Source organism: Lontra canadensis, unplaced genomic scaffold, assembly GCF_010015895.1.
Source record: "Lontra canadensis isolate GAN:19392208 unplaced genomic scaffold, GSC_riverotter_1.0 scaffold5, whole genome shotgun sequence".
Taxonomy (NCBI): Eukaryota; Metazoa; Chordata; class Mammalia; order Carnivora; family Mustelidae; genus Lontra; species Lontra canadensis.
In genome coordinates, this window is record NW_022630999.1 from 8,770,630 (window position 1) to 8,797,745 (window position 27,116).

General features: G+C 39.1%; 1 protein-coding gene across 5 annotated transcripts in view; it reads left to right on the forward strand.

Moving 5' to 3' along the window:
- Window positions 1-27,116, forward strand: part of NNT (nicotinamide nucleotide transhydrogenase) — a 93,386-nt gene that overhangs the window by 44,029 nt on the left and 22,241 nt on the right. For all 5 annotated transcript variants that reach the window (XM_032851435.1, XM_032851438.1, XM_032851436.1 and 2 more), the window contains exons 8-18: window positions 1,999-2,132; window positions 2,417-2,608; window positions 3,488-3,641; window positions 6,504-6,665; window positions 7,655-7,765; window positions 8,975-9,120; window positions 10,351-10,546; window positions 13,094-13,327; window positions 14,448-14,608; window positions 17,203-17,382; window positions 25,167-25,326. In XM_032851435.1, coding sequence (XP_032707326.1) covers window positions 1,999-2,132; window positions 2,417-2,608; window positions 3,488-3,641; window positions 6,504-6,665; window positions 7,655-7,765; window positions 8,975-9,120; window positions 10,351-10,546; window positions 13,094-13,327; window positions 14,448-14,608; window positions 17,203-17,382; window positions 25,167-25,326 — 1,830 coding nt within the window. The remainder of the gene's footprint in view (window positions 1-1,998; window positions 2,133-2,416; window positions 2,609-3,487; window positions 3,642-6,503; window positions 6,666-7,654; window positions 7,766-8,974; window positions 9,121-10,350; window positions 10,547-13,093; window positions 13,328-14,447; window positions 14,609-17,202; window positions 17,383-25,166; window positions 25,327-27,116) is intronic.

A 27,116-nucleotide genomic window follows, 5' to 3' on the forward strand; every position in this document is an offset into this window, starting at 1 on the left:
ACCCACATTGCCCCATCAGGCCTATCAGCCTAAGACTGGAGGGAACAAGTAAGGTGTGAGGAAAAGCTGTTGCAAGCAAGAGGCTGGTTCAAGGAGAGGAGGTCGTGGACTAGAAAAGAGGAAGAAGGACGATCAGAAACACCTAGAAAGTACACATTGGCACTTGAAGTTTGCCGTTTTACATGGATGCGACCATGCGATCCATAGCTTTATATTTTTTCAGAGCTCAGCAGCATGACCTCTGGGGGGATGGGGGCAAGAGTCCTCAGATGTATGTTCTTTGCATCCCCAAATTCTTATGCTTGAGTAAAGTTTAAATATCCAGGATAGCTTTGTTGGACTGTAGTGGGGGAGAGTAGAGGAAAGGAATATTTCCAGAGAATTTTGAGAGGTGGTGAAACCACCAGGACTTCAGAGTGTTGTCTCTGGGGGAAATACCTCCTCATTCTTGCTCTTTCATGGAGAGTCAAGGGGTTATCCAACAAACCATGTGACAGCCGGCCCTGCGTGGCTGGAACAGAAGGTCCAGGGGAGCAGTCATGAGATAAAATGAGAGAAAGAGTGCTTATACCCAGTCAGGAAGGCCTTCAGTAAGAGGAGGCCTGGGATTTGGACTTTTATCTTGGCAGTATACAGTTGGCGTTGAGAAAGAGAGAAGTACTATATAAATACCCCTTTGTACCTTTACAACTCTTTTTTTCCACATGTGCTGCAAATCTTTATTTTTCTTTTTTTGAATCACATGTTTTCCAACCAAGTGGATTGAAAAACAGATAATTATAGTGCAAATTTTATTTTATATTTATTTCCATTTATAAAATCAATAGTGGTCTTCCTAAAATTCTGTAAACAGAGTTGAAAACTTTCTGAAAGAGGAGATAATGATACTGAGGCTATTAACTCTCTACTTTCCTGTTACTAGTCTCACAAGTTTATTTCCTTTGTCTTTTGGCTAATGCGTATATTGTTCCGTGAAACTTGAACCTTGTAATATACTGATGGTGTGGGCCCTGTTGAATGTTACTAATATAGGTTAGGTTGAAAAATCTTAAAGATTGGTGCTTTATCTTCTATGTAAGAATCAGTGAATGAATTTTTAAAAAATATTTTATTTATTTGACAGAGATCACAAGTAGGCAGAGAGGCAGGCAGAGAGAGAGGGGGAACAGGCTCCCTGCTGAGCAGAGAGCCCAATGTGGGGCTCGATCCCAGGACCCTGAGATCATGACCTGAGCTGAAGGCAGAGGCTTCAACCCACTGAGCCACCCAGACGCCCTGTCAGCGAATGAATTTTAAGTGTGAACTATCTCATGGCTAGAGTGTTCCATGAGAACAAAGTTCTTTTCTGTTTATCTACCATATATTCTGAGCACTAGTATAGGGCTCGACTCACCAGAAGCAGAATTAACAGTGTGCAGAGGGAATAAAAGTGTATGCGTGATTCCCAATTCTAATCCCAAACTGGGATTTCCTATTGTTTTCATTTCATGGCATTCCTCTGTCTCTCCTTGAAGTTATCCGGTGTTAAATGAAGGTAGATTAATAAAACATGTGGAAAAGTCTGGTGAAGTTTGTTAAGATGTTTGGAAATATTTAATTAATATTTAATTTAATTTAATTCATAAATTACTATTGAATATTCCCTTGACAATTGTGATCTTTATGAATTGTCCAATTCAGGTACACGTATTTTCCTTAATAGCTTACTATATGCATTTAAAAAGAGACGGGCCAAATGTTTGTGTTTGAAGAACAGGGTTGCGTGAAGTAAAGGGCGAGATCCCTCCTGCATGTTGACTTTGCAGTTCCTACTTAACTACGTTTCTTCCTAGGAGGATGACCAGTTTCGCCGGTGTGATGGACTTTCGGGGTATCTTGAAAGAATTAAAATTTCAGATGTTACATTTTTGAGTGTCCAGAGACAACTGTAATAATTAGGAAATAAGAGTTTGAAGAAAGCATAATATAATTTGTGCTGTTCTCTTTGATTTTTATCAGGTAAAAAAGCTCCAGTTTTATTTAGTAAAGAGATGATTGAGTCAATGAAGGAAGGTTCAGTTGTTGTGGATTTAGCTGCTGAGGCTGGCGGAAACTTTGAGACCACTAAGCCAGGAGAACTTTATGTCCATAAGGTATAGCAAACAGCTTCTTCTGTGTACAAACCAACTCCCATGTATTTAGTGATTTGTAAGGGAATGTTTATTCCTTTAAGTATTCAGAAAAACTGAGGCCTGAAATTTTTTAAAATTAAAAACAGGTATATTTAAAGCTCTTTTGAAATCTGTATTTGTTTGTGAGATGTGTATATATTTATAAAGGTATGTAATTTCAAAACTTAGCCTTGGCTATGGCGGAGACGTGTTATAGAAGGATTGTGAAGAGATCGACTTTTCTAACTATAGTTTTGTTCATGTAGGGAGTTACTCACATTGGCTACACAGACCTTCCCAGCCGAATGGCCACGCAGGCCAGCACCTTATATTCCAACAACATCACCAAGCTCCTGAAGGCCATCAGCCCTGACAAAGATAATTTTTATTTTGAAGTGAAAGATGACTTTGACTTTGGTACGATGGGTCACGTCATTAGAGGAACTGTAGTGATGAAGGTAAGTGAAGAGACCTGTTCCCTCCTGAGTTTTCATTAGAACTGTGTTTTAAGATTTCTGTTTTATGGAAGGATCCTATGTTGGAACTGAGATAAAATCTAATAAAGGGTTGATGTGTTGGGTTTATACCCATAAAAAGTGTTTAGAAATGCAGAACGATTTAAAGAAAAATTTCACAAAGGTTTACATACACGTGAACTCATCCAAAATATGCATTGCTTTTGAAAAACAGAAACAAACAAAACAAAAAACCAGAACTGAATAAGGTAAAAGTTAAACTTTCCCCTTGCCACCTATCTCCTTTTAGGGGATTGGTCTATGTTTTTTCCATATGTGTTCTGTGCATATAGAAATTATGTATCCATGCATGTGTAACAAACATTCTATATTTATATACACATATATATTTTATAAAATGTTAAAAGTGACATGAATTTATTTAAGATTACTTTTTTAAAAAAAAGATTTTATTTATTTATTTGACAGAGATCACAAGTAGGTAGAGAGGCAGGCAGAGAGAGAGGGGGAAGCATGCTCCCCGCTGAGCAGAGAGCCCAATGTGGGGATGGGTCCCAGGACCCTGGGATCATGACCTGAGCCGAAGGCAGAGGCCCTAACCCACTGAGCCACCCAGGTGCCCCATTTAAGATTACATTTAAGAGGCGACTGGCTGGCTCAATCAGTAGAGCATGCTGCAACTCTAGATCTCAGGGTTGTAAGTTCAAGCCCCATGTTGGGTGTAGAGATAGTTTAAAAATAGATCTTTTAAAAAAATATGTTTAAAAGAACCCCCCCCCCCCTGCACAGTCACTATCTTCTGTGTTTTTGACATGCTGGACTGACTGTTAAAAAAATGTCTGGTTTTCTAATTTCTGATAGGATGGTGAAGTGATTTTCCCCACTCCCACCCCAAAAAATATTCCTCAAGGTGCCCCAGTAAAACCGAAGACAGTGGCTGAGCTGGAAGCTGAGAAAGCAGCTACAGTCACCCCCTTCAGGAAGACGATGACTACGGCTTCTGCATATACAGCTGGTGAGAGCCCCGTTCATGAGGATGGAGTCCTGATGGTTTGAATTTTGTAAGAAATGCATTAAGTGTCAAAATTAGTGAATGAGATCCTGTTGTCCTCCTTTGGATTCCATGAGGAAGCGGACCTGTTAGAAGCAAGTTTACATAAATGGGTTACTAGTCTCACCTCCGCGGCCTTGGGGACCACGCTGATGGCTGACCCCAGAGATACAGGCACTTGCTAGATACTGGAATAAATGTGTGTGAAAGCATAGACGGGCTGTTAATGCTTTTCTGTCATAGAAACCATTTAAAATACAGCTGTTAAGAGTTTCATCTTACATCAAATATATCGGGTAGTGATGTGTGTCAGATTATGTTGGTGCTAAGTGCCTATATATGTGGTTATTTATTTATCTTTATGAGTTATAAAATGTCAGTTATGATTGTCTGCATGTTGCATAAGGCTGGGGAACCACATGTTTGCGGTGAAGAATAAACAGTAGGAGACAGGTATGGCCCTTGGTTCTTTGTCAAACATCCTAAGTTCTTCACCTAGTAACAAATTTCAGTTTTTAAATTTTCATTTCTTTAAAATTTAACACAAATTCTTTGCCTTTTTCATCTTTATGAAAACATTAAACAGTTGCTGTAAAATAGTGGTAAATATTCATTCTGGTTATGAAGTGTTAAGAGTCTGAAGTACGGACATATGGTTTTTAAATTGGTTTCTCTCTCATCAAATGAATTAAAATTATTTAGATCTACTTGGAGCCAAAGCAAAAACAAAACAAAAGCAAACTATAAAGAATTAAGGACCAGCAGCAGGCACATAACTCTTGTAGCCTCAGCATTCTCCAAATTCCCCTGTGAGCCCAGATGTTTGAAAGAGAAAAATGTAACTCTTCTTGAAGAAAGAGCAGTTCTCAGCAAGATGACTGAAAGCCTCTGATTGTGTACATGGTGAATAAATGGGGCAATGTCCCTACTTGCACTTGCTTGTTTAAAAAAAAAAAAAAAAGAAAGAAAGAAAGAAAGAAAGAAACCAGATTATTATATTGTACCTGGAGAGGATTCTTGGGAGGACTGTAAATTTCTATTTCTCTTTGCGATTCATGAGGAAATACGGTGAGGCACATAAGATGTTTTATTTTTCTAGGTTGTTCTTTCGTTTGTTAAGGTTTATTGTATTTTAATAGATATAAAATTAGCATATTTTAGTGAATAAAAGAACAGCCTGATACTTGTTTTTCTTTACTTTAAACTTCTTCGTTTATAATTAAAACAAGTATTTTTCTTTTATGTGTGTGTTAGGAACCTATTTGAATAGCATTCTCCAAAGAATATGATTTGCTTTCTTTTCCCTATCTTTTTTTTTCTCTGCCTTTCTCTTTCCTCTGTTACAAAGACTATAGAAATACATTATTATTATTAAATATACTATAGAAAAGACGTTAGTTTACTAAAGAGTTGATTAAAAAAACCTTTACATAGGTGATTTTTATCTTAGATGCCCAATAAAAAATGGACTCCGGATTATGATAATTTAGTGCTGCTTGATTAATGTGCTAATTTAATGAATGCTAGGCATTGCACTAAATACTTCATATGCCTTAACCTATTTACTCTCTACAAGACCTCAGTGAGGTGGGCATATTATTATTTTCTTTTTCCAGGTGAGGACAGAGAGGGTTAGTAATTTTACAGATGATGATACTATGGCACAGAGAAGTTAAGTAATTTGCCTGAGATCACACAGCTAGCAAGCAGCAGACCCACAGTTTGAACGAGGCAGTCTGGCTTATGAAAACATATTCTTAACCACAGCTCTGTATAGCTTCTCTGATGTTTAATTAGAGCACAAAACAATATTCTGTCTCCTCTCCCTCCAGATGGTCAACAGGCCATGTATTGGAACCCTGGGCATTTTATATGTGGGTAGAGGAATATAAATTAAAACTGCAGTCTTATTACATGATCTAAAGTAAAATTAATGTCAATTCCTAGCTGTTCCACTTATAAAGAAATACTTTGTATCAAGGGGAAAAAAAGTACCTTACTCAAGAAAGTTGAATTCCAGCTCCCTAGTGCCCCCTTTGCATTCTGTTTTTACTGACCACTAGGTAACCCTTCCTTCTGTTGCAGAACAGTGGTCCACATGGTTGCTATTAGGAAAGGCAATAATTAAAGATGTATGTTCAGATCTGACTGCTTGTATTTTGCACATTCTTAATTTAATTTTTTTTTTTTCCCCTTTTCTTTGTAAAATCCTGTTTGCTGACTTGGTGTTGAGGCTGGAGCTGAGTGCCCTGGCCAGCAGTCCAGTCCAGCTTCAGGAGCAATTGCAAAACTCCTGTCCCGGGGGTCGAGGGGGTGGAGGAGAGGCCATATGTTTTGGGGAGGTGCTGGAGTGAATGAAATCCTTCCTACTCTTTAAAAATCCCTCTTCCTCAGCCAAAGCTGAGTGACATGACGTTGGCTTCAAAACACTCCTGTCTTATAAAGGTCATGTCTTGCCCAAGTAGAAAATGCTTGGGTAGATCCCGTGTAGGTCTCTAATTCTGGAGCAGAAGCACTTGTAAACACATGTGGCATTGTCAATGAAAGTCAAAACAGGGAAGAGGACAATGGGGAAATTGTTATTAAGGTGACTCATAAATTTCACTAGGTCTTTGCAGCTTATTTTATTTTGGGTGGTGGTGGTCAGGAAGCCGAGTTTTGTCCTTTAGCTTCCCCTGTCCCCCATTGTGAAATGTGTAAAAATATCTCACTATTGGAAGACTCATTACTGGGTGCAAAATGTAAAAGCATTGACTATTTCACATTTGTGTGTGCTTTTAATCTCGAGATAATTGGCTGTGAGCTCCCACTCTTCTCTTTCTGTAGGTCTCACTGGGATGCTGGGTTTGGGCATTGTGGCGCCCAATTTAGCCTTTTCCCAGATGGTGACCACTTTTGGCTTGGCTGGCATCGTGGGCTACCACACTGTCTGGGGAGTGACCCCTGCTCTCCACTCACCGCTGATGTCTGTGACTAATGCAATCTCAGGTTTGCTCTTCTCTTGTTTTCCCTCATTTTAGGTTTTCATGGGCTTATTCAACTCTCCAGTTGCTTTCAATGAGGTTTCCAGAGTCTTTATTTCCAAATTGTATGGCTTGGCCTCTGAGGTGGGTGGTTTGGGGTCCCAGAGTGGGGAGGACAGGGCTAGAAGTGAGGGTCCAGCAGAGTGCGCGTGTCAGGCCTTTGGGCTGCTCCCATTCCAAGCAGTGCAGAGCCATTGTTCTTTCTTTCAACTGTAATTTCCTTTAAAGAAAGGATTCCTCTGATATCACAGAATCGTGCAGCATCGTTTAGGGACTAGTCTTAGATTCATCTAAACATTCAGCGGTAAGTAGGCCACAGCTGTTGTCAGACTTACTGTGAAGCCTGTGGAACAGGAAGCAGCCGGCCAGCCAGGGAGGCGTCCGCCGAGCCTCAGACTGTGCTGCGAGTCTTGACAGGGGTCCGTGTCCACACAGCTGCCCAGGAGCTCTTCTCTTTGGCCCCCAGGGATGCTCAGTTCTGAGGAGGGAGACCCGCCTCAGACAGTCGGGTGTAGGGCCTGCCCTGGCGTGGAGGCCTCGTGCTGCCAGTGCTCCAGACACCGCTGCCGGGGGGCTCTGCAGGGATCGTGGCTAATTCCAAGGGGCAGTGTACTCTGGAGGGCTCAGAGTCATGGCTTTGCCCTCCTCTGTTTATAGTTCATGCATAGTTCCTTCCAGTTCAGAAGCAGCTTATCTCCCCACGCTCCCTTTTTATCTCTTGTCCAATGACTTGATCGGTTTAGATCTTTATCGGGGGCACAGAGCTAGAAAGTTAAAGAAAGTCTAAAGTTTTTTGCAGAAGGAGAAGAAGTTTTAACTCTTTGCCCACAAGAGTACTCTAGTGATGGTGGCGCGTGAGGACTTTGTCTATTGTGCCTGTCCTTGTGAGACCCTGTGACATTTCATTTGTCCTTGTCTCTACAACCATTCACCATCTTGATTCTTTCTTCCTAGGGTTGACCGCAGTCGGTGGGCTGGCACTGATGGGAGGACATTTGTATCCTTCCACAACTTCTCAGGGCCTTGCCGCTCTTGCTACATTTATTTCTTCAGTCAACATTGCAGGTACGGTAGCAGTGGTACTGAGAGAGTCCAGAGTGCTATTAAAAAAATATATATATATTTATTTTCACAAGTTCTAGACCCAGAGTGGGGCTCAAACTCACGATCCCAAGATCAAGAGTCACATATGCTTTCACCTGAAAGCTGCCCCGGCTTGACTGCTATTTTTTTTTTTTCTTTTAAAGATTTTATTTATTTTTTGAGAGAGAGAGAGAGAAGGCATGAGTGGAGGGGAAGGGCAGAAGGGAAGCGGGAGAACTACTACGTTCTTGTCTCACAGAGTCAAATGAATCTTGCAGACAACAGAGAGTGAATAGAGCGTTAGAAGTTCATTAAGTGAAGACACAGAGAAAGCTCTCGAGAGTGAGGGGGTCCTGACAGGGTTGCCCTTGAGTGCTATTCTTAATGGGGACATGAGAAGCAAATATCAATCTATACAGAATAGACATTTGGATTTTTTTTAGACATTTGAATTAAACGAATTTGATTATACCTTTAAACATTGTTTCACTCAGACCATGAATGCACTCTGTGAAGAAAAATTATTTTGCCCACTTGTAATTTTTAGAAACTGTTTGATAAAAGAACACCCCCTTCCTCAGTGCCCCAAAATAAACAAGCAAAATGATTGTCTTGCTGCAAGTTAACTGGGAAGTTATTGAATGCATAGTTTTGAATTAAGTTAACTTGTAGCTATCACCATAACATCTGTAAATGAGTATACTGTTAGATAAAATTTTAGCCTTTGCCTTATCTTAGCTTGTGTTTCTGAAAACTGAAAGCCTAGCACATGTGTAAACTCATTTGATGCTATGTTGTAGCTGAAAAATTAGATGATGGCTCCAAGAAATCTGGTGCCTATTGATGTGGCATTTTTTTTTCTTTTATCACTTATTATAGGTTTAACAAAACAAAATAACTTATTTGAAAAAAATACTAGCCTTTGATCTTTTGCATTCCCAAGCTGTTTGAATGCCTGTTTACTTGTAGTCATGCAGAAATAGTTGGAAGTTTTCTTCCTGAATATAGGGTTTCCTGCCTTCAATGAAACTGGCTTGAGTGATAGAATAAATTTCAATTTTGAGGTTCTAAAATGTTACTAATATATTTATCCCTTGGTGATAAAGATGTCTTTAAAATGGAGAAATTGCACCAGTTTAAAAATCATGTTGCTCAAAATACCTCTTTCTGTTCCATATTTACTTTGATAAGGTGGATTTCTGGTGACCCAGAGAATGCTGGACATGTTCAAGCGTCCCACGGATCCCCCAGAATACAATTACCTGTATCTGCTCCCTGCTGCTACCTTTGTTGGAGGATATCTAGCTGCCCTCTCTAGTGGTTATAACATTGAACAAGTAAGAGGCTTCCTTGAGAATTTTTATTTTTGCCACTGTGTTTTCTTTCCCACTAGATTCAACATCATCATTACCCAAACTCAGACTCCACCAAGCAAATACAATAATAACTCTAGAAACATCTTGGTCAACTAGAGCATTCCTGTCCCCTAAGAATCAAGACCCTGGATACTAGAAACAGATTTGCCTGCTACCTGAATGTGCTAATGTGGGTTTACCTGTTTGTCCCTCAATTTTTCCACTTGTAAAAAGTGTCAAAAGTTTATTTTGTACCTGAATGGATTGTTGTGGGGATACAATGAAATAATTGGTAAGAGAATCTGAAATTTTTCTGTTAAGTACTGTTAGTCTTTTTCCTACTTACTTTCTTCTCCTACAAATTCAGTATATCATCTATTGTAACCAGGAGATGTTATGTCAATGCATTTAAAAAAGATAGTGTAAGATTGAGTGTTACAGAAAAACAATAATCAAGTTGAACTTTGAAAGTTCTATGTCTCAGTGTGATTATAATAGAGACTCAGCTTTGTCCTGAGCTCAGTATTTTTTTTTTTTTAATCACTTTTTAATGCCTACTGGGAGATTGCAACTGACAGCAGAAAGAGCATGTCTCCCTTGGTTTCTGCTGTTTCCAACATTTCTTACTTGTTGAGTGAACAAAATCTTTTTTTGAGAAGAGTTGGAGTGGTGTGTCAGAGAGACCCTCTGAATCCTGCAATTGCTATTTTCTGATCATGTGACCTTGGAAGAATTACGTAACCTTAAGTTTTGGTTTTTTCTTTTGTAAAATGAGGATGATAATTCTTTCAACTTCCATGAATCTCATGGGACTGACTTGAATAAAGTGGATGTTATGGTCCCTGACATTTATAGCATCAGGGGTTGGCTCCTTTACAGTGTTTGGTCAGGTCTAGATCCCATTATAACTGTTTAAATTTAGGTACTTTTTAATGCATTCGTGCATGCTATCAAATCCAACCCCCCCCCCCCAGTTTTCATAAATGGTATAATTGCAAGTACAAATTAAGATATTTAATTTGTTAATTTCCCTAATGGATGGAAACATATATTGAAACATTCAAAGAAGAAGTCCTACTGGTCCCTCCATTGTCTGAATTTAAAATTGTTCTTAGGAAATCGTGTTTCCTCAAGAGAAGTTCTCCCTGTGGTAATAGACTGGATGTTTTGATAGTCTGTCTTTCTCTCTTCTCTTCTCTTTCTTTTAAAAAGATCATGTATCTGGGCTCAGGTCTCTGCTGTGTTGGTGCCCTGGCCGGCCTTTCCACCCAGGGAACAGCTCGTCTTGGCAATGCATTGGGCATGATTGGGGTGGCCGGAGGCCTGGCAGCCACCCTCGGAGGCCTGAAACCATCCCCAGAACTGTTAGCTCAGATGTCTGGAGCAATGGCTTTGGGCGGTACCATTGGTAAGCACTTGGTGGAATTCTGCCTTTATGGGAATACATGCCCATTTTTTAGCTCACTCTTTTGACATAGTTGATCTACCTTCTCAATGTTAAGGTTTTAAAATGTTTATATTTTAATGAGAATTATACCAACTATGGTTGTTCACCAAAATAAATACATTATACACAAATTATATTATTCATAACTTTCTAATTAATTTGTTAATTTTTTTTTCTATGCTCTTGAGATTACCCATATTACAGCTCTTTTTAGACACATTGTATGAAGGTGGGCTTTTGTCCATCTCTTCCCAACTCCATCTTTAATGACATACATTGGTAGCTTGAAATTGACCATGGTGGTTACATTTATACCATGGAAATCAACAAATGTTACAAATCTGGGTTTCATTTATTGTTTCATTGATTGTCCAGACCTAAGAAAGAGATGGAGTAAATATTAATAGTGCGGCTTAAACGTAAAAGTGTGCTGTGACTGTAGCCATTACTTTGTAAATATCACCAAAAAATGAGCAAATATTATTCCAATATTTGAAAACTATTATCAGAGTCAAGGTGTTGCTCACATTGTTGACAGTGAGTGAGGTTCTCACATATATCTTGTTTCACTTTCGTCTTACTTGTTAATGCAAACAAAAATGTCAGCCAACATTCCCGTGGGAACTACACTAATTTCATCAGTTTCAAACACGAGATTGGTAAGATTGAAGAGTTTGGCAAAAGTCAACAAAAACACCCCGTGAAAGTCAATTGGCAATATGGAGTTTACCACAAAGAGTATCATATATTTTATTATTTGAAAATTATATGCTACTTTATATCATTAAAAACTTAGGTACACATTTATATAACCACATGTTTTTATCCAGAGAAGCTTATGGTATATTTACCAGTGTAACAGTAGCTTTAGGCCTTCTTTCATACTTGCCCCCCAAGCTTTGTGTCCTTTCCTGATGGTCCCTGGAGAGGATCAAGGACCATGTGCTGTAAGCTCATGGCAGGAGGACCTCTAGACAAGATCTTCGCAGATACTCTGAGGCGCACCCCTTCTCTGTCACCTGCCTAGAGCCATGTAGCTCTTTCACAGTCCTCATTTGGGTATAAACTACCCAGGTATTTGCATTTCTTTACCTTTGGACACAGATACACCCACCTGAAAGCCCGGCTTTCCTATTCCAGCTGTTTCTCCTGTGTTCAGGAGCAAGGGGTTGGCTTATGGAGAAGAGCGCTTGGGTTATTCATGCTGTGGGGAGAATGTGAGGGTTGGGTTGGAGCCTCAGGTAATCTGAAGAAGTGTTAGGGAGTGTTTGCAGGTTGTGATGGGAAAGGCATGTGTTAATGTTGTATGTGTGGGTTTTTGGAATTGGACCTTGGTTAGGTATGTTGAAAACACCTGCTATTTTTAAAGGGTACATAATCAGTGTCCTTACCTTCTGTACAGTCCCTGTAAGAGAATATTTAGCCCAGACTAGGAAGCAGATAAATACTTATTAGGGGCAAGGATGGAAAACCTTAAATGTGGCCTTTTTTTTTTAAATTGAGGTATAATTGGGGCATCTGGGTGGCTCTGTCGGTTGGTTAAGCATCCGACTCTTTGATTTCAGAATAGATCATGATCCCAGGGTGGTGAGATCGAGTCCTGTACTGGGCTCCGTGCTCAGTGTGGAGCCAGCTTGGGATTCTCTCTCTCCCTCTCCCTCTGCCCCTTCCCACATGCATGTGTTCTCACCAAAAATAAAATAAAAAATATAAAATTGAGATGTAAAGTTGACATAATATATTAGTTTCAGATGTCCAAATTAATAATTTTCTATTTGTATATATTGCAAAATGATCACAATAAGTCTAGTAAGCATCTGTCACCATACATAATTGCAGAATTTTCTTTCTTATGATGAGAACTTTTAAGATCTACTCTCTTAGTAACTTTCAAATATGTGATACAGTATTATTAATTATAGTCAACATGCTGTATATTATATACATATGACTTCTTTTATAACTGGAAGCTTCACCTGTTTTGCCCACCTCCCATCCCCTGTCTCTGGCAACCACCAATCTGTCCTCTGTATCTGTGAGCTTGGTTGGTTGTTTTTTTGTTTTTTTGTTTTTTTTAAGATTTTATTTATTTATCTGAGAGGGAGAGAAAGAAAGAGAGAGAGAGTGAGCAGGGGGAGGAGCAGAGGGAGAGGGACAAGCAGACTCCCCACTGAGTGCAGAGCCTGATTCAGAGCTCAATCCCATGACCACGAGATCATGACACGAGCTGAAACCAAGAGTTGGTTGCCTAACTGACTGAGCCACCCAGGTACCCTGGTTTGGTTTTTTTTATTTTTAGATTTCATAAGTGAGATCATATGATATTTGTCTTTTTCTGTCTGGCTTATTTCCCCTAAGCATAATACCCTCAAGGTTCATCAATATTATTGCAAATGGTAAGATTTCTGTCTTTTTATGGCTGAATAATATTCAGGTGTTGGCTTTATTGTTGTTGCTTCTCAGAGGTCTGTTGAGTTTTAATTTCTCTTTGACCTGCATTTCCCACAGGACTGACAATTGCCAAGCGCATCCAGATTTCTGATTTACCTCAGTTAGTTGCTGCTTTCCACAGCTTAGTAGGCTTGGCAGCTGTGCTCACTTGCATAGCCGAGTACATTGTCGAATATCCACATTTTGCCATGGACGCAGCAGCAAATCTCACCAAGATCGTGGCCTACCTCGGTACTTACATCGGCGGTGTCACGTTTAGTGGCTCTCTTGTTGCCTATGGAAAATTGCAGGGTAAGTGATTCCACGTAACAAAGGAATCGCTGTTGTTCAGGGGACTCAAGGGTCCGTTTCAGTTTCAGAAAATGGCTTCATGGTAGAACCGTTAGGTGAAGAATTTGTATAGCACTCGGAAATACATAAATACATAAACATATAAATTATGAATATATAAAAGATTGCTTTCCTGAATGATCCTTATAGATCTAAACGTGGAACCTGTTCTTCTGCAGACAGCCAGTGGAGGAAATAAGTGCACAAAAATTTGTGTAGAGGGACCAGTTGACAATTGATAATACATGTGAACAAAACTCCGTCTTCCTCAATCCTTAGTTAGAGATGCCTATTCACAGAAATGAACTTGATACGTTTTCCAGAGTAGAGAGAAGCTTGTTTGTGTGATCACCATACAGTACTTATTTTGAACACAGACACATTTTTCGGCTCTGGCTTGCCATCTTCTGCTACTGCTGAGGTCAGCCATGAGATTGGAAGTGGTTGGGGGGAACCCTCCAAATCTCACAGAGGCTGTTTTCAGTGTTTTCGTGAATAATTGAGTCTATAGAGAAACTAGTTTGTGATATAAAGATCTGGTCTTTGCCTCTGAGTAATCAAGCCATTGAAATTAAATAGAGAACTTCCATGAAATTTAAAAGTCACAAAAGAACTTCAAGCCTCCAATGCTCTTGTCTCCTGCTTTTGTTTTCAAAAACAACTAGCAAACCAGGGCTCTGCTCCCTTGGGCTCGGTTGATAGAATCAGAAATGTGAGTGTGCTAGGACTCTGTTTTGAAGTTTTAAATAAATGAAACCACACTTAACAACTTCTGTGTTGGTCATACGGGAAAAATGTAATTTTTTAAGATGCTAGGACAAAGAGTAAAGAAATTGTTGTATGATCAAAGTAAAGAACAGTTAAGTTGAGCCATACTTTTCCTACTTCTGTTAATATTTGTTACGTGTAAGAGCCCTAATTTGCTTTTATGTTTCAGGACCTTTTTTCCCCCCGATATTTAATGTTGATAGTTTAGGATTAAATGGCGTTCACTTAAGACTGTGTATGTGTGTGTTTGGGTGGGGGTGGTTGGTGTTCCATGACATGTGCTGGCTTCTGACAGACTTGCACTTGGTCCTAGGTATCCTGAAATCCGCCCCTCTCCTTCTTCCTGGAAGGCACTTACTTAATGCGGGCCTGCTGACGGCCAGTGTGGGAGGGCTAATCCCATTCATGATGGACCCTAGCTTTACCACCGGCATTACCTGTCTGGGCTCTGTGTCGGCTCTCTCTGCTGTCATGGTAAGAAGTTGGGGCGGACGGCACGCCCTCAGTGAGGAGCTGAGTGCGGTCTAACCATGTCTCTAGCTCTTCAAGACCATCGATGGCAATAAACATGTCTCAGAGTGATGCTACACGTTCTTCTTTTTAGAATCTGGCTAATACAGGAAAGTGTAAGAAGGAAGCCACTCTTTCTCTCCACCGAATGGTTCCTCTCAAAGTTGTCGGGTGACATCTTTAGTGCTCTGGGGTGGATCACTGGATTGATGGGAATTTTTAAAAGCCAAGTGTTTCTATTCTTTTCATTAGGTGCCTACTTACTGTGACGAGGCCCACAAAACAGTGCTTTGGGTTGTATGCAAAAAGCATCAGATACTCCTTGCGTATTAGTTATGCTCTCATTTACTGGAAGCTGTGGTACCAAGTTAAAGAATTATATAAAATGAGATGCATTAATAAACCTTGTGTGTTCAGTGGGGGAAGTCAGGGAAGCCTTTATGATCAGTATGGTCCTCCTCTCCCGCTCTCATTTTTATATTTAGTATATTGATACACACGGTGTTCTCTAGTTGTCTGTGTGCCCCAGTAGAAACATTTTATTATACCAGTGTACAGTGCTTTGCAAAGCAGCTGTTATCCATGGATTCCTTCATGTTTGTCTAGCCTGGAGTCCACATTGTAGACAGGGTATGTGTTTTAGGTTTTTATTTTTTCAAAGTTCTTATTTATTTATTTGACAGAGAGATGGGGAGAGGGAGAGAGAACATAGGCAGGGGGAGCAGGGTCCAGAGAAGCAGGCTCCCCGCTGAGCAAGGAGACTGGTACAGGGCTCGATCTCAGGACCCTGGGATCACACCCTGAGCCGGAGACAGATGCTTAACCAACTGAGCCACGCAGGTGCTCAGTTTTTAATTTAAAAATTATTTTAAATAATTTAAAAATTTAAATAATTTAAAAATTATTTTAAAAACTGCCAGTTTTTAAAATAATTTGTATTGCTTAGCACAAAATTAGACATACAATAATTGCTTATCAAACACATACTGGCTGCTTGGCTCAAGATTTACGGTGTTAAAAATGATACTTATTTTTATGTAATGCTAAGAGACCTGATTTTGGCAGAGAAACTTTAGAAATCTGAAAAGTAGGGGTTCCTGAGTGGATCAGTCAGTTAAGTGTCTGATCTTGATCTTAGCTCAGGTCTTGATCTCACGGTTGTGAGTTTAAGCTCCATGCTGGGCTTCGCACCAGGCATGCAGCCTACTTAAAAAGAAAAGAAAAGAAGTCTGAAAATTAACTTAAAATTCTTTCTATTGACTGCTGACCATTTTTTTCCGGTGTATGTAGCACTGGTTTTTGTTTTATTTGAAACAAAATAAAAATGGTTTTGGTATTTTTTTAATCCAGTAAAGCATAATGTCTCAAAATAAAACCAACAGCATAGAAAAGCAAAACTTTAAGAATTACCGTTTTTGAGAAGAGATGAATTTGATATTTAAGAGGTACTTTGTGCTTGTATGAGAATGAGTAAGATAAAATGTTTTGTGGACTATTTTAATGGCTTTTGACTTCATTAAGTGGTACATGAATGCATTCACATCTGAAACTCAAAATACATAGGTAGGTGTATGTGGACTAAAAAGCAAAAATCTTTCTCCCCATCATTCTTTCCCCTTTCCGGGGTTTGGTGATTTGGGGTTGCATTAGAGAGACTTTGGATTCTGTTATATTCCTCCAAAGAGTATTGATCATTATTTTTTACCTGTTTTTTTTTTTTTTTTAAAGATTTTATTTATTTATTTGACAGAGAGAGATCACAAGTAGACAGAGAAGCAGGCAGAGAGAGAGAGGGAAGCAGGCTCCCTGCTGAGCAGAGAGCCCGACACGGGACTCGATCCCAGGACCCCGAGATCATGACCGGAGCCGAAGGCAGCGGCTTAACCCACTGAGCTACCCAGGCGCCCTTTTACCTGTTTTTGTAGGCAGCTAACTTGGCTGCATTCAGATTTCAGATCTGGCTACTGTATGGTAGGGGCAGCTGAAACCTGTTACTACTTTATCTTTCACAGGTTTGTTTGGAGTCAACCAGAGTTTTGGGCAGAGTTCATACATAAAATTTGGGGCTCCCTCTCTTTTGCCTGCCCCTTCGCAATTTCCCTTCTCACTTTCCAGGTGCTGTAGTCACCCTAAGTCCTATCCTTGGATCTTCAAACTAGCAAGACTGGGCATATATTTTGGATTTAGCTATTTCTCTTGGCACCACTGGGCCTGCCCTTACGTTAACACCATAAAAACTGGGAAATTCACTTAGTGCTGTTACTTTTTTTCAAGTGCAGACCCCTCTCTAGTTTCTGCCTGCTTTTCGTCACTGCCTGTTATGGATTTAGGGCTATTTCTGGGGGTGGGGGATGGAGAGGAAAGTGGTTCAGTGCTTACCTGTGTTATATCTGTGGGAGAAGTGATCAGATGGGAGGCACTTAGTCATTACCAGCCATGGAACTTCAAGGGAAATACATTAATTGGAAAACCAGAATGATCAAAAACCAAGATGTCCAATGTCAGAGGTTTTATTTTTATTTTATTAATTTTGATTTCCACTTTGGATTTCATCCTAGGGTGTGACGTTGACAGCGGCTATCGGGGGTGCAGACATGCCTGTGGTCATCACTGTGCTGAACAGCTACTCAGGCTGGGCCCTGTGTGCGGAGGGCTTCCTGCTGAACAATAACCTGCTGACCATCGTGGGGGCGCTCATCGGCTCCTCGGGGGCTATCCTGTCCTACATCATGTGTGTGGTAAGAAACTGGTGTTTGAACAGAAAGGGAATGGTGTTCTGAAAATAGGGATCTGTTTGTTATTTTACTTGCCGTCAAAAACGACTGTCAGTTCGTTCTTTCTTCAGTAGAAATGTCTGTTTCATTTGAATAAATTCATAAGACTGCTTTTAAAGTCCCCAAGTGTAGATAATTAGGAAAATTAAATATCAAGCTAAAAAATCTGGCTCCATCTGGAGATAAGCACTTAAGATTTTGGTTTATTTCTTTCTATTCTGCTTCTTTCTCTATTACGTATCTGTGTATTTACTAGTCTGATCATATTATATACTGTTTCAGATTTTATTTTTTTTCTTTCTTTTTTTTATTATGTTCAGTTAGCCAACATATAGTACATAATAAGTTTTTGATGCCGTGTTCAACAATTCTTTAGTTGCACATAACACCAGTGCTCACCACATGTGGTCTCCTTAATACCCATCACCCAGCTACCCTCTCCCCACACCCCCTTTCCATTTTATTCTTTTCATCTTACTATAGGCTTGTCATTTTCTTATTTAAAATGCTTTTAAAATACCATTTTAAGGCACTTCATACAAATCCATCATTTGGATATATACAATTTATTTAATTTTTCCCTAATACTTTACCTTTTATGTTAGAGTTTTTAATTTTTCTCTGTCCATAAATATATGTTTGGCACTTCCGGTTTTTGTCTTCAGATTGATTCCTCGAACTGAAAGAGGTTTGCTCAGTTTTCTTGGCTCTTTCTGCTTATTACCGTGTTGTTTTGGGCGAGCTTGCTCCAATCTACACTCCCACGGGTCATCTGTGAAGGTGCCTGTCTAAAAGTTCTGTGGTCAGCATGATTTTTTTTAAAAAAGAGAAGAAAAATAATCAAGAAAATAAATACTTCCTGGCTTCCTTTTTGTTTCTAGTTCTCTTCTGGATGTCAAGAAGATAACCTGCAAATAATTAAAGGTTTGATTAGGAAACTTTTTTAAATGGTAGATAACTGTTTTCTAAATGATAGTTCTGAATGACTGCATAAGGGGGGCGTACAACGGAGTGACGTCAGATCATGACTGTGCTGGTTAATCGTTCAAGCAGAGAAAGGATACTTCTTCCGCCTCCGTTCTTTTATTACAATATTTAAAAAGCCCCTTATTTTATTTTATATTTATTTTTTATTTTTTAAAAAAGATTTTATTCATTTGAGAGGGAGAGAAAGGGAGCACAAGCAGGGGAAGGGGGTGGGGAGAGAGGGAGAAGCAAACTCCCCACTGAGCAGGGAGCCTGACTTTGGGCTTAATCCCAGGACCCTGGGATCATGACCTGAGCTGAGGGCAGCCGCTTAACCGACTAAGCCCCCAGGTACCCCCAAAAAGCCCCTTATTTTATAATTCAGAATTCCTCATATATATTAATTGAAAATCTCTTTGTAAATTGAATACTTTGTAAATTGAATCTCTTTGTAAATTGAATAAAAAATCAGTTTTCTTTGGCCATTTTGTAGAACAAATGATTTGATAGCCCCAAGGAAGAGGTTTTAAAATAAATCTCCCAACTTGGTCAGGGAATTTGGAAAGGGGGGGTTTGTATCTCCTATTTCAAAAGTTTCAGGCTTTGGGGTTCTAAAAAACAAATGTTACATGGGGCGCTGCTCAGCAGGGAGCCTGCTTCCTCCTCTCTCTGCCTGCCTCTCTGCCTGCTTGTGATCTCTCTGTCAAATAAATAAATAAAATCTTTAAAAAAAAATAAAAAACAAATGTTATAAAGAAGGAAAAATTTATTCAGTTGTATTAGACATAGTTTTCTCTAAAAATGAACTTAAAAAAAAAGGTTTTTGTTTTAATTCCAGTATAGCTAACATACAGTGTTATATTAGGTTTGGGTATATAATATAGTGATTCAACAATTCTCTACATTACTCAGTGCTCATCATGATAGGTTTCCTCCTTAATCCCCATCACCTACTTCACCCATCCCCCCCAACCCACTTCCACTCTGGTAACCATCAGTTCTCTATAGTCTGTTTCTTGGTTTGTGTCTTTTTCTTTCCTTTGTTTGTTTGTTTTGTTACTTAAACTCCACGAATGAATGGAATCATATGGTATTTGTCTTTTTCTGACTGACTTGTTTCACTTAGCGTCTAAAAACAAAATCAGAAGGGGAGACAAACCATGAGAGACTGTGGACTCTCAGAAACAAACAGGGTTTTGGAGGGGAGAAGGATGGGGGTTGGGTGAGCCTGGTGGTGGGTATTAAGGAGGGCACATATTGCATGGAGCACTGGGTGTGGTGCATAAACAATAAATTTTGGAACACTTTAAAATAAAGTAAAATAAAATAAAATAAAAGAAATTTTAAAAACACGAACTTTTAACACTTCATTTGACTTTGCTTCATTTGGTGAATTAGAATGACCAGCAGGGGGCAGCAGATTTTCATTATTACTTTAACTTGTGGTTGGTCAAAACTCCGATTTTAAAATTAAATGGGAGGATTTGAATTTTAACAAAGCAAGTGGAATACTGATATGGAGAGAGCTGAGGACCTGTGTCTAGTTCTTGGAGTGTCATCACAGGTGCTTTCTTGCCTTTAGTGTTTTTTTCTTAAATGGTTTTACTTAGGTATTTGTAGTATTTCCCAAATTTGTCTTTTTTATGTCCTCCCCCCTTCTTCTTCACCTAGTTTCTTTTAGTATTGTCGGTTATAGTAACTACAGACTTATAGTAGCAGTTCTATGACAGTAACTAGAAGAAGGTAGTCAGAGGCACTTGCTGAAAAGACTTTGTCCTGCGTGTATTTCTGTAACTATACCCTCTTTCTCTTATTCTTTCCTTTCATATTTCTTGATCTGTTATCTGTATTTCTTTTTTTTTTTTTCTTTCTATTTCCACCACCTTAGGCATGCCATTTACTGGCCACATACCATAGCTATTTTTTATTCCCGTACTCTATAATAAAAGTGTTCCTGTAGCTCTCTGTGACAATACGTGTCATCCTGATTAGACGGATACTCCGTTTATAATAGCAACTTGTATTAATTTGGATTTAAAGACAGTTGAAACTTTAATTTTTAAAAAAAATACTCTTCAGTTACAAAAGTAAAAGATGTTTAATGTGGGAAATGTGGAATAAAATAGAAGAGGATAAATAAGTCATTTGTAATGCCATTATCACTTAACTCTTAAAATTTAATATTCTAATTCCAGTCTTTGTTCATAAGCCTATATTCAAATATATTCTGTGTTTTGTTTAATTATATCACTAATAATTAGTGTTTTTTTTCCCCTTCAGTGTACCTCCTTGCACATTTTGATTATTTCCTTGGGAATGGAGTAAGGGCTTTTTGTTGGCTGCTGATACTGTTGAATTGATTTCCAGAAAGGACTCTCCAGCCTGAGCTCTCACCAGCAATGTGTGGGGTGCTCGTTTTCCTGCATGCTCGCCCTTCCTCCATCTTATTACAAAACAAACAAGGCCAACAGCAAAAACCAGTCTGCTGTATTTTTCAATTTTGAAGATAGAAATTTTCCTTCCTTCTAAATTGCCCTGATTTTGACTTTTCACATTAATCTTCATTGATTCTTGGCTTGTGCTTCTTTATTATAAGAAATTATTTCTTCATGGCTTTAGCAGCTCAGAGTGGTTTATGATAATAATGAAAATGAAATAGCCTCGTGTAATTGGGCATAGTAGCAGGCGTTAATATACTGTAGGCATTAACGCTGGGTGCTTTACAAATATTAGCTCATTTAGTCCCCACACTAATTCTGGAGGTAGAGAATACTATTCTCATTTTGCAAGGAAGTTATTTTAAGATGCCATTGATGATTTGCCTTTGTGTTTATGGAGGCTGACCATGCACCTGGCACAGTCATATGAGTAAATAATTATTAAATGAACATTAAATGAATGTTTTATTTGTTTGCTCATTTCATATTTTGGAATCTTCTCTGGATAGGCTGTGGTAACAGATGTACTGCCATATATCAGGATCTGTTGATAATACTAGTATGCTTAGTTTCGTTATTTTATTATCTACTGAAGAAACATGCAAGTCCAAACCAGAACAGAGTAGTTTTATTATGGGAGAGGGAATGGAATGCTCTCCGAGTGGCTAATCAGTAATCCCTAAAATTGAATTTTTGTTCTGACAAAGAATTCTTTTGGGTGTCTACTAAGCCACACGCTATGGTTATACAACATCCAGTATTAAACTGAAAAATGTCTCGAGTGCCCGGACAACCAACTCAAATGAATGACTTGTTTTATGTCCAGATTTCATATAGACATTAACCTCTTCACGATTCTATAGTCCCTTTACTTGAGATAGTGTCCAAAGTGCCTGGGAAATAGAGGGCTTACAACAATGGGACAGCATTTTCAAACCAAATTTTCTGATTTTTGCACTTTGTTACTTGTTTCCAAATGAAAATAGAACAGAAGGAGAGTGGGTCAAAGCCAAACCAATAATTTTTTTTTTTTTTTTTTTGCTTTGCAGTCAATTATTCCGCACCCACAAAACACTGAAATGAGAGATGATAGTAAATAGAGTATATGGTATTATTTCTTTGGTTTTGTCTATTTTATGACCTTCCCTTTGTTTTCAGACTGTTTTCTTAGAGTTTGCTTGGAATTACGTGAATTAGGGGTCTCTTTAATGTAGCATACAATTTTCATTATAGGGCTTAATGACTTAAAAGGAACAGTCTTGGACAGTGTTGCGAATACTTTGTCTTGGAAGCTGGGAACTTCTCAATCTGTGGATCAGTGCTCACAGGATAGTCTCATTAATCACTTAAGCAAGCAGGAAAAAAAAAAAAAAAGGAACAGAACAAAGTCCTAAACCCTAAACATTTGTTGAAAATACGATGTTGCAATGGTAAATTCAGAGATGAAAAATAATCCAGTTTTTAAGAGACCACATGGAATCAGCTTAATGATGATATAATTGTGGATATGTGTTCAACAAGTTGACTTTGATTGTTAAACTACTGTGTGGTTCCTTTTTTTTTTCTCCCGAAGATGCCATTAGAATAGTGGGTAATTAAATGTCCTCAGAAATTCTTTTCTTCTCCTTCATTCAGTTTTATAGGGAAGGAAGAATGGTTCCATTTATTTATTTATTTATAAGCTTTTATTTCAATCCTAGGTAGTTAACACAGTGCAATATTAGTTTCAGGAGTAGAATTCATCGATTCATCTTTCACGTGTAACACCCAGTGCTCATCATAACAAGTGCCCTCCTTAGTCCCCATCACCCATCTAGCTCCTCTCCTGCCCACCTCCCTCCGTCAGCCCTGTTTGTTCTCTCTCATTAAGAGTCTTTCATGGCGGGCGCCTGGGTGGCTCAGTGGGTTAGACCTCTGCTTTCGGCTCAGGTCATGGTCTCAGGGTCCTGGGATCGAGCCCCACATCAGGCTCTCTGCTCTGCGGGGAGCCTGCTTCCTCCTCTCTCTCTGCCTACTTGTAATTTCTGTCTGTCAAATAAATAAATAAAATCTTTAAAAAAAAAAAAAAAAAAAGAGTCTTTCATGGCTTGTTTCCCTCTTCCTTTTTTTTTTCTTTTCCTCCTTCCCCTGTGTTCATCTGTTTTTCTTAAATTCCACGTGAGTAAAACTGTATGGTATTTGTCTTTCTCTGACTTATTTTGCTTAGCATTAGCTGTCTAGATCCATTCATGTTGTTACAGATGGCAAGATTGCTTTCTTCCCATTGGCTGAGTAATACACCATTGTATGTACATACCACTACTTTTTTTTTTTTAATTTCTTTTTAGTGTAACAGAATTCATTGTTTATGCACCACACCCAGTGCTCCATGCAATATGTGCCCTCCGTAATACCCACCACCTGGCTCCCCCAACCTCCCACCCCCCACCCCTTCAAAACCCTCAGATTGTTTTTCAGAATCCATAGTCTCTCATGGTTCATCTCCCCCTCCAATTTCTCTCAACTCCCTTCTCCTCTCCATCTCCCTATGTCCTCCATGTTATTTCTTATGCTCCACAAATAAGTGAAACCATATGATAATTGACTCTATCTGCTTGACTTATTTCACTCAGCATAATCTCCTTCAGTCCCATCCATGTTGATAAAAAGTTGGGTATTCATCCTTTCTGATGGAGGCACAATACTCCATAGTGTATATGGACCACATCTTCCTTATCCATTCGTCTGTTGAAGGGCATCTTGGTTCTTTCCACAGTTTGGTGACCGTGGCCATTGCTGCTGTAAACATCGTACCACAACTTCTTAATCCATTCATTAGTCGATGGGCATTTGGGATCTCTTCTTAGTTTGGCTATTGTAGACATCTTGCTGTAAACACTGGAGGTTGTATATGTCCCTTCAAATCTTTATTTTTTGTATAGAATGGTTCTTTTTAAGCCAAGTTAGAATAAGGTGGTCCTATTCGTGTACATCTGTCCCTCTACATCATATCCCTCTGTCATTTGTCCCTCTGCAGGACAGTGGGATGCTGGTGATGAAGTCACTTTGTGGGTTTGACTTGTCTAAAAGAAGTTCTCTATGACAGAAATACATCAATATCTGAAATAGTCCTTTGAACCAGATTTTGTTTTTTTAAAGATTTTATTTATTTATTTGACAGAGAAAGATCACAAGTAGGCAGAGAGACAGGTAGAGAGAGAGAGAGAGAGAAGCAGGCTCCCTGCTGAGCAAAGAGCCCAATATGGGGCTCGATCCCAGGACCCTGAGATCATGACCTGAGCCGAAGGCAGAGGCTTTAACCCACTGAGCCACCCAGGAGCCCCTGTCTCTCTCTCTCTCTTTTTTTTTTTTTAAGTGATAGATTCACACTTAATAGCTTTTACATGGAATAAACAATCTGTCAATGAGATATTTACTATAGCCCTTAAAATAGGGTTTAATAATTTTTTGGAATTTTTTCTGAAGTGAGACATCCAGTTATGATCATGTAAAATGACTGCTTTCTTCCTGTACTGATTTGAATTCTTAAAAGGCATTTGGTTACCCAGACTATTTAGCTTCTTGTCTTGTCTTTTACACCCCAACTCCAGAGGTCTGCAGAAGAACTGTTTCAGAAACCACCCCTGCCATTGTCATGTTTTAGTTGTCGTGTTTGTGTGGCACATTGTTGGATAATTGTAAACGAGCACGCCTTCCTCTGATTGTTTTTGAGCTTATTTTTCCGGTTAAAATGGCAGGCATAAATTTCAGTGAAACAGGGTATGAACTTACTCATCTGCCTTTTCGGAAGGCAATATTTTAGGAGCCTAGTGATGAATCCAGTCACTTCTGCTACAGCTTCGATGTAGCTGATCTGGAAAGTAAGACCCTGTCAGCTCCCGCATTTCTTTTTTTCTTGACGACAGAGGGCAGCAGATTTCTAAATGCTGTGGCTCGCTGTCCTTTAACAACTCCTTGTTGCCTCTTGACAGCTTGCAGCTGGTAGCAGGATTCACCTAAGACATCTGTAGTCACCTTGTAAAATTTCTCATAGAGACCATTCTCTTTTACACTGGTGAAATATATGTGAATGTGGAGATAGAACTTCCTTAATCAGTACAAGGACAGTAATAACTGGATCTGAATTTTTCATTGATTTCTTAATGTTATTGTTAATTTTCCATTAAATTCCTTTTTAAAATTAACTTTTACTGAAAATATATCTTTTATAGATGTGATCTATGTGATTTTTTTTGGAAGATCAAATCTCTTAAAATGATTACGAATATCATATATGTAGGATTCATACCACTTTCAAAAAGTTATGTGGATTAAACTCTCACAGCTAATAATCTTGCTCTCCAGGCAATGAATCGCTCCTTGGCTAATGTGATTCTCGGAGGCTATGGTACCACTTCAACAGCTGGTGGAAAACCCATGGAAATTTCTGGCACACATACAGAAATCAACCTTGACAATGCAATTGACATGATCCGAGAAGCTAATAGCATTATTATTACTCCAGGTAAAGAAAAAAAAAAAGAAAAAAAAAGCAAACAATCTATAATAGCTATTGGAATTATGTTCGTGCAGTTTCTTATAATAGAAAAATTGAATTGGAACTTATTCATTTTTGAAAATTTAATGGAAACATAGAAGCAACACTATGATTATCAACTAAAAACTCTCAACTATGTTGAGAATCCTTGGCTTCAGTTAATATTTCAGGGATAACAGAGATTTTGCAGATCGATGTGGTAGTTCTAGCCATGTCTTTCTGCGCTTCTGTTCACACATTTTAGTCATCTTTGAATTTTGTTTATGTATTCCTCATAGATAGTTTTTGGAATTATTGTCAATATTAAGTTAGATTTAGTACATGAAAGTATTTAGATTCACTCAGTGAAGGCTAGTAAATGTTAATCTCTTTCTTTTCAAAAGTAAATATTTAAAAAAACCATTGAGAATCATATGGTTTCCAATAAGATGAAGTAACACGACCTAATAGAAAGAACTCGGTCTGGGAGTGACAACACCTCACTTCTGTTCTTAATTTTGCTTCTAACAATTGACGTGACATTGACCATGTCATTTAATCTTCCAGCCTCAATTCCCTAATGTTTTGAGGGTTAGCTCCATTTTTCTTTCATTGGACTGCAGATTGCTGTGGTATTACAGCTAATACATTGGGTTCAGAGTAAGATTTTAACTCTATCATGCTATCATAAGAGTTTTCTATAAAGGAAATCTATTGGTTTGACATTTGGGTGGTTTGCTGGTTGGTTATATGCTAAGATGTAAATAACAAACACTAGCAGAGTTGAATGTTCAGCTGCAAGCCTTCTCAATTGAGGCAGTATCATTTTCTAGAGGCATTTGAAATATGCAGATTTGGGTTTTTGTCTCGCAGATGGGGCTGCTACTGTCCTAGTGTGTGGGAGCAGACACACTAAATATGTTGTATTGCCCGGGACATTCCTGCATTGTGAATTGTCCCACCCACAGTGGCATTAGTGTTACCTGGTGAGAAACACCTGGAGTATAGAGGTAGAAAGATGTAAAGGACAAACTCTTCTCCCTTTAGACATTTTCTATCTAGGGAAGAAGTCAGATCAATAAATAACGTATGGGGGTTACGGTAAGGGCTAGATTGGACTGTGTAGACACCCTTTCTTGTTAATCATGAGGAGCATTAAGAAGGATTGTCAGGAAGTGAGGGGTTTTTTGGGGCCTTGAGGATGCACCGTGTTTGGGATGGGGGAAGGCAGAGGGAACAGACTGAGCAGAGACTTGATATTTGGAAAACTGGGGTAGAAAAGTGAGGATGGGTGTGATTGATTGTATGGGGGGAGTGGACAGAGTGTAAGGGTTAATGGAGAAGGAAGAGGACTGCAGTTTGTGGTCGTACCTATAATAACATCAGAAATAGGGAGCACTTTAGGGTTTTTTTTGGCAGAAGAGGACATTTTTCTGTTCTTCTTAGGAGACATTAAGTTTAAGGTGGAGATAGGACAATGGATGTGCCATCCTGGAGCTCAAAGGACAGGCTGAGCCTGGGCACAGATTGGGGGTCCTCAGATGGTGGTTGAAGCCGTGGGATGGGCTGAGACTTTCCAAGCAGAGTGTGACGGGTGAAGCCAAGGCCCTCGGGAGTTTCATTGTTTAAGGGGAACTGAAGGAGATTGAGTGAAGGATGTCAGAGAATAGTAACGAAGTGAGGAGAGGAACCAGGGAACTGCAGTGTTCTCAAAACCAAGTCTGAAGTCAGTTTAAGACTGTTTACACAAGCCACAGGCACACACACCCAGAGTGTGT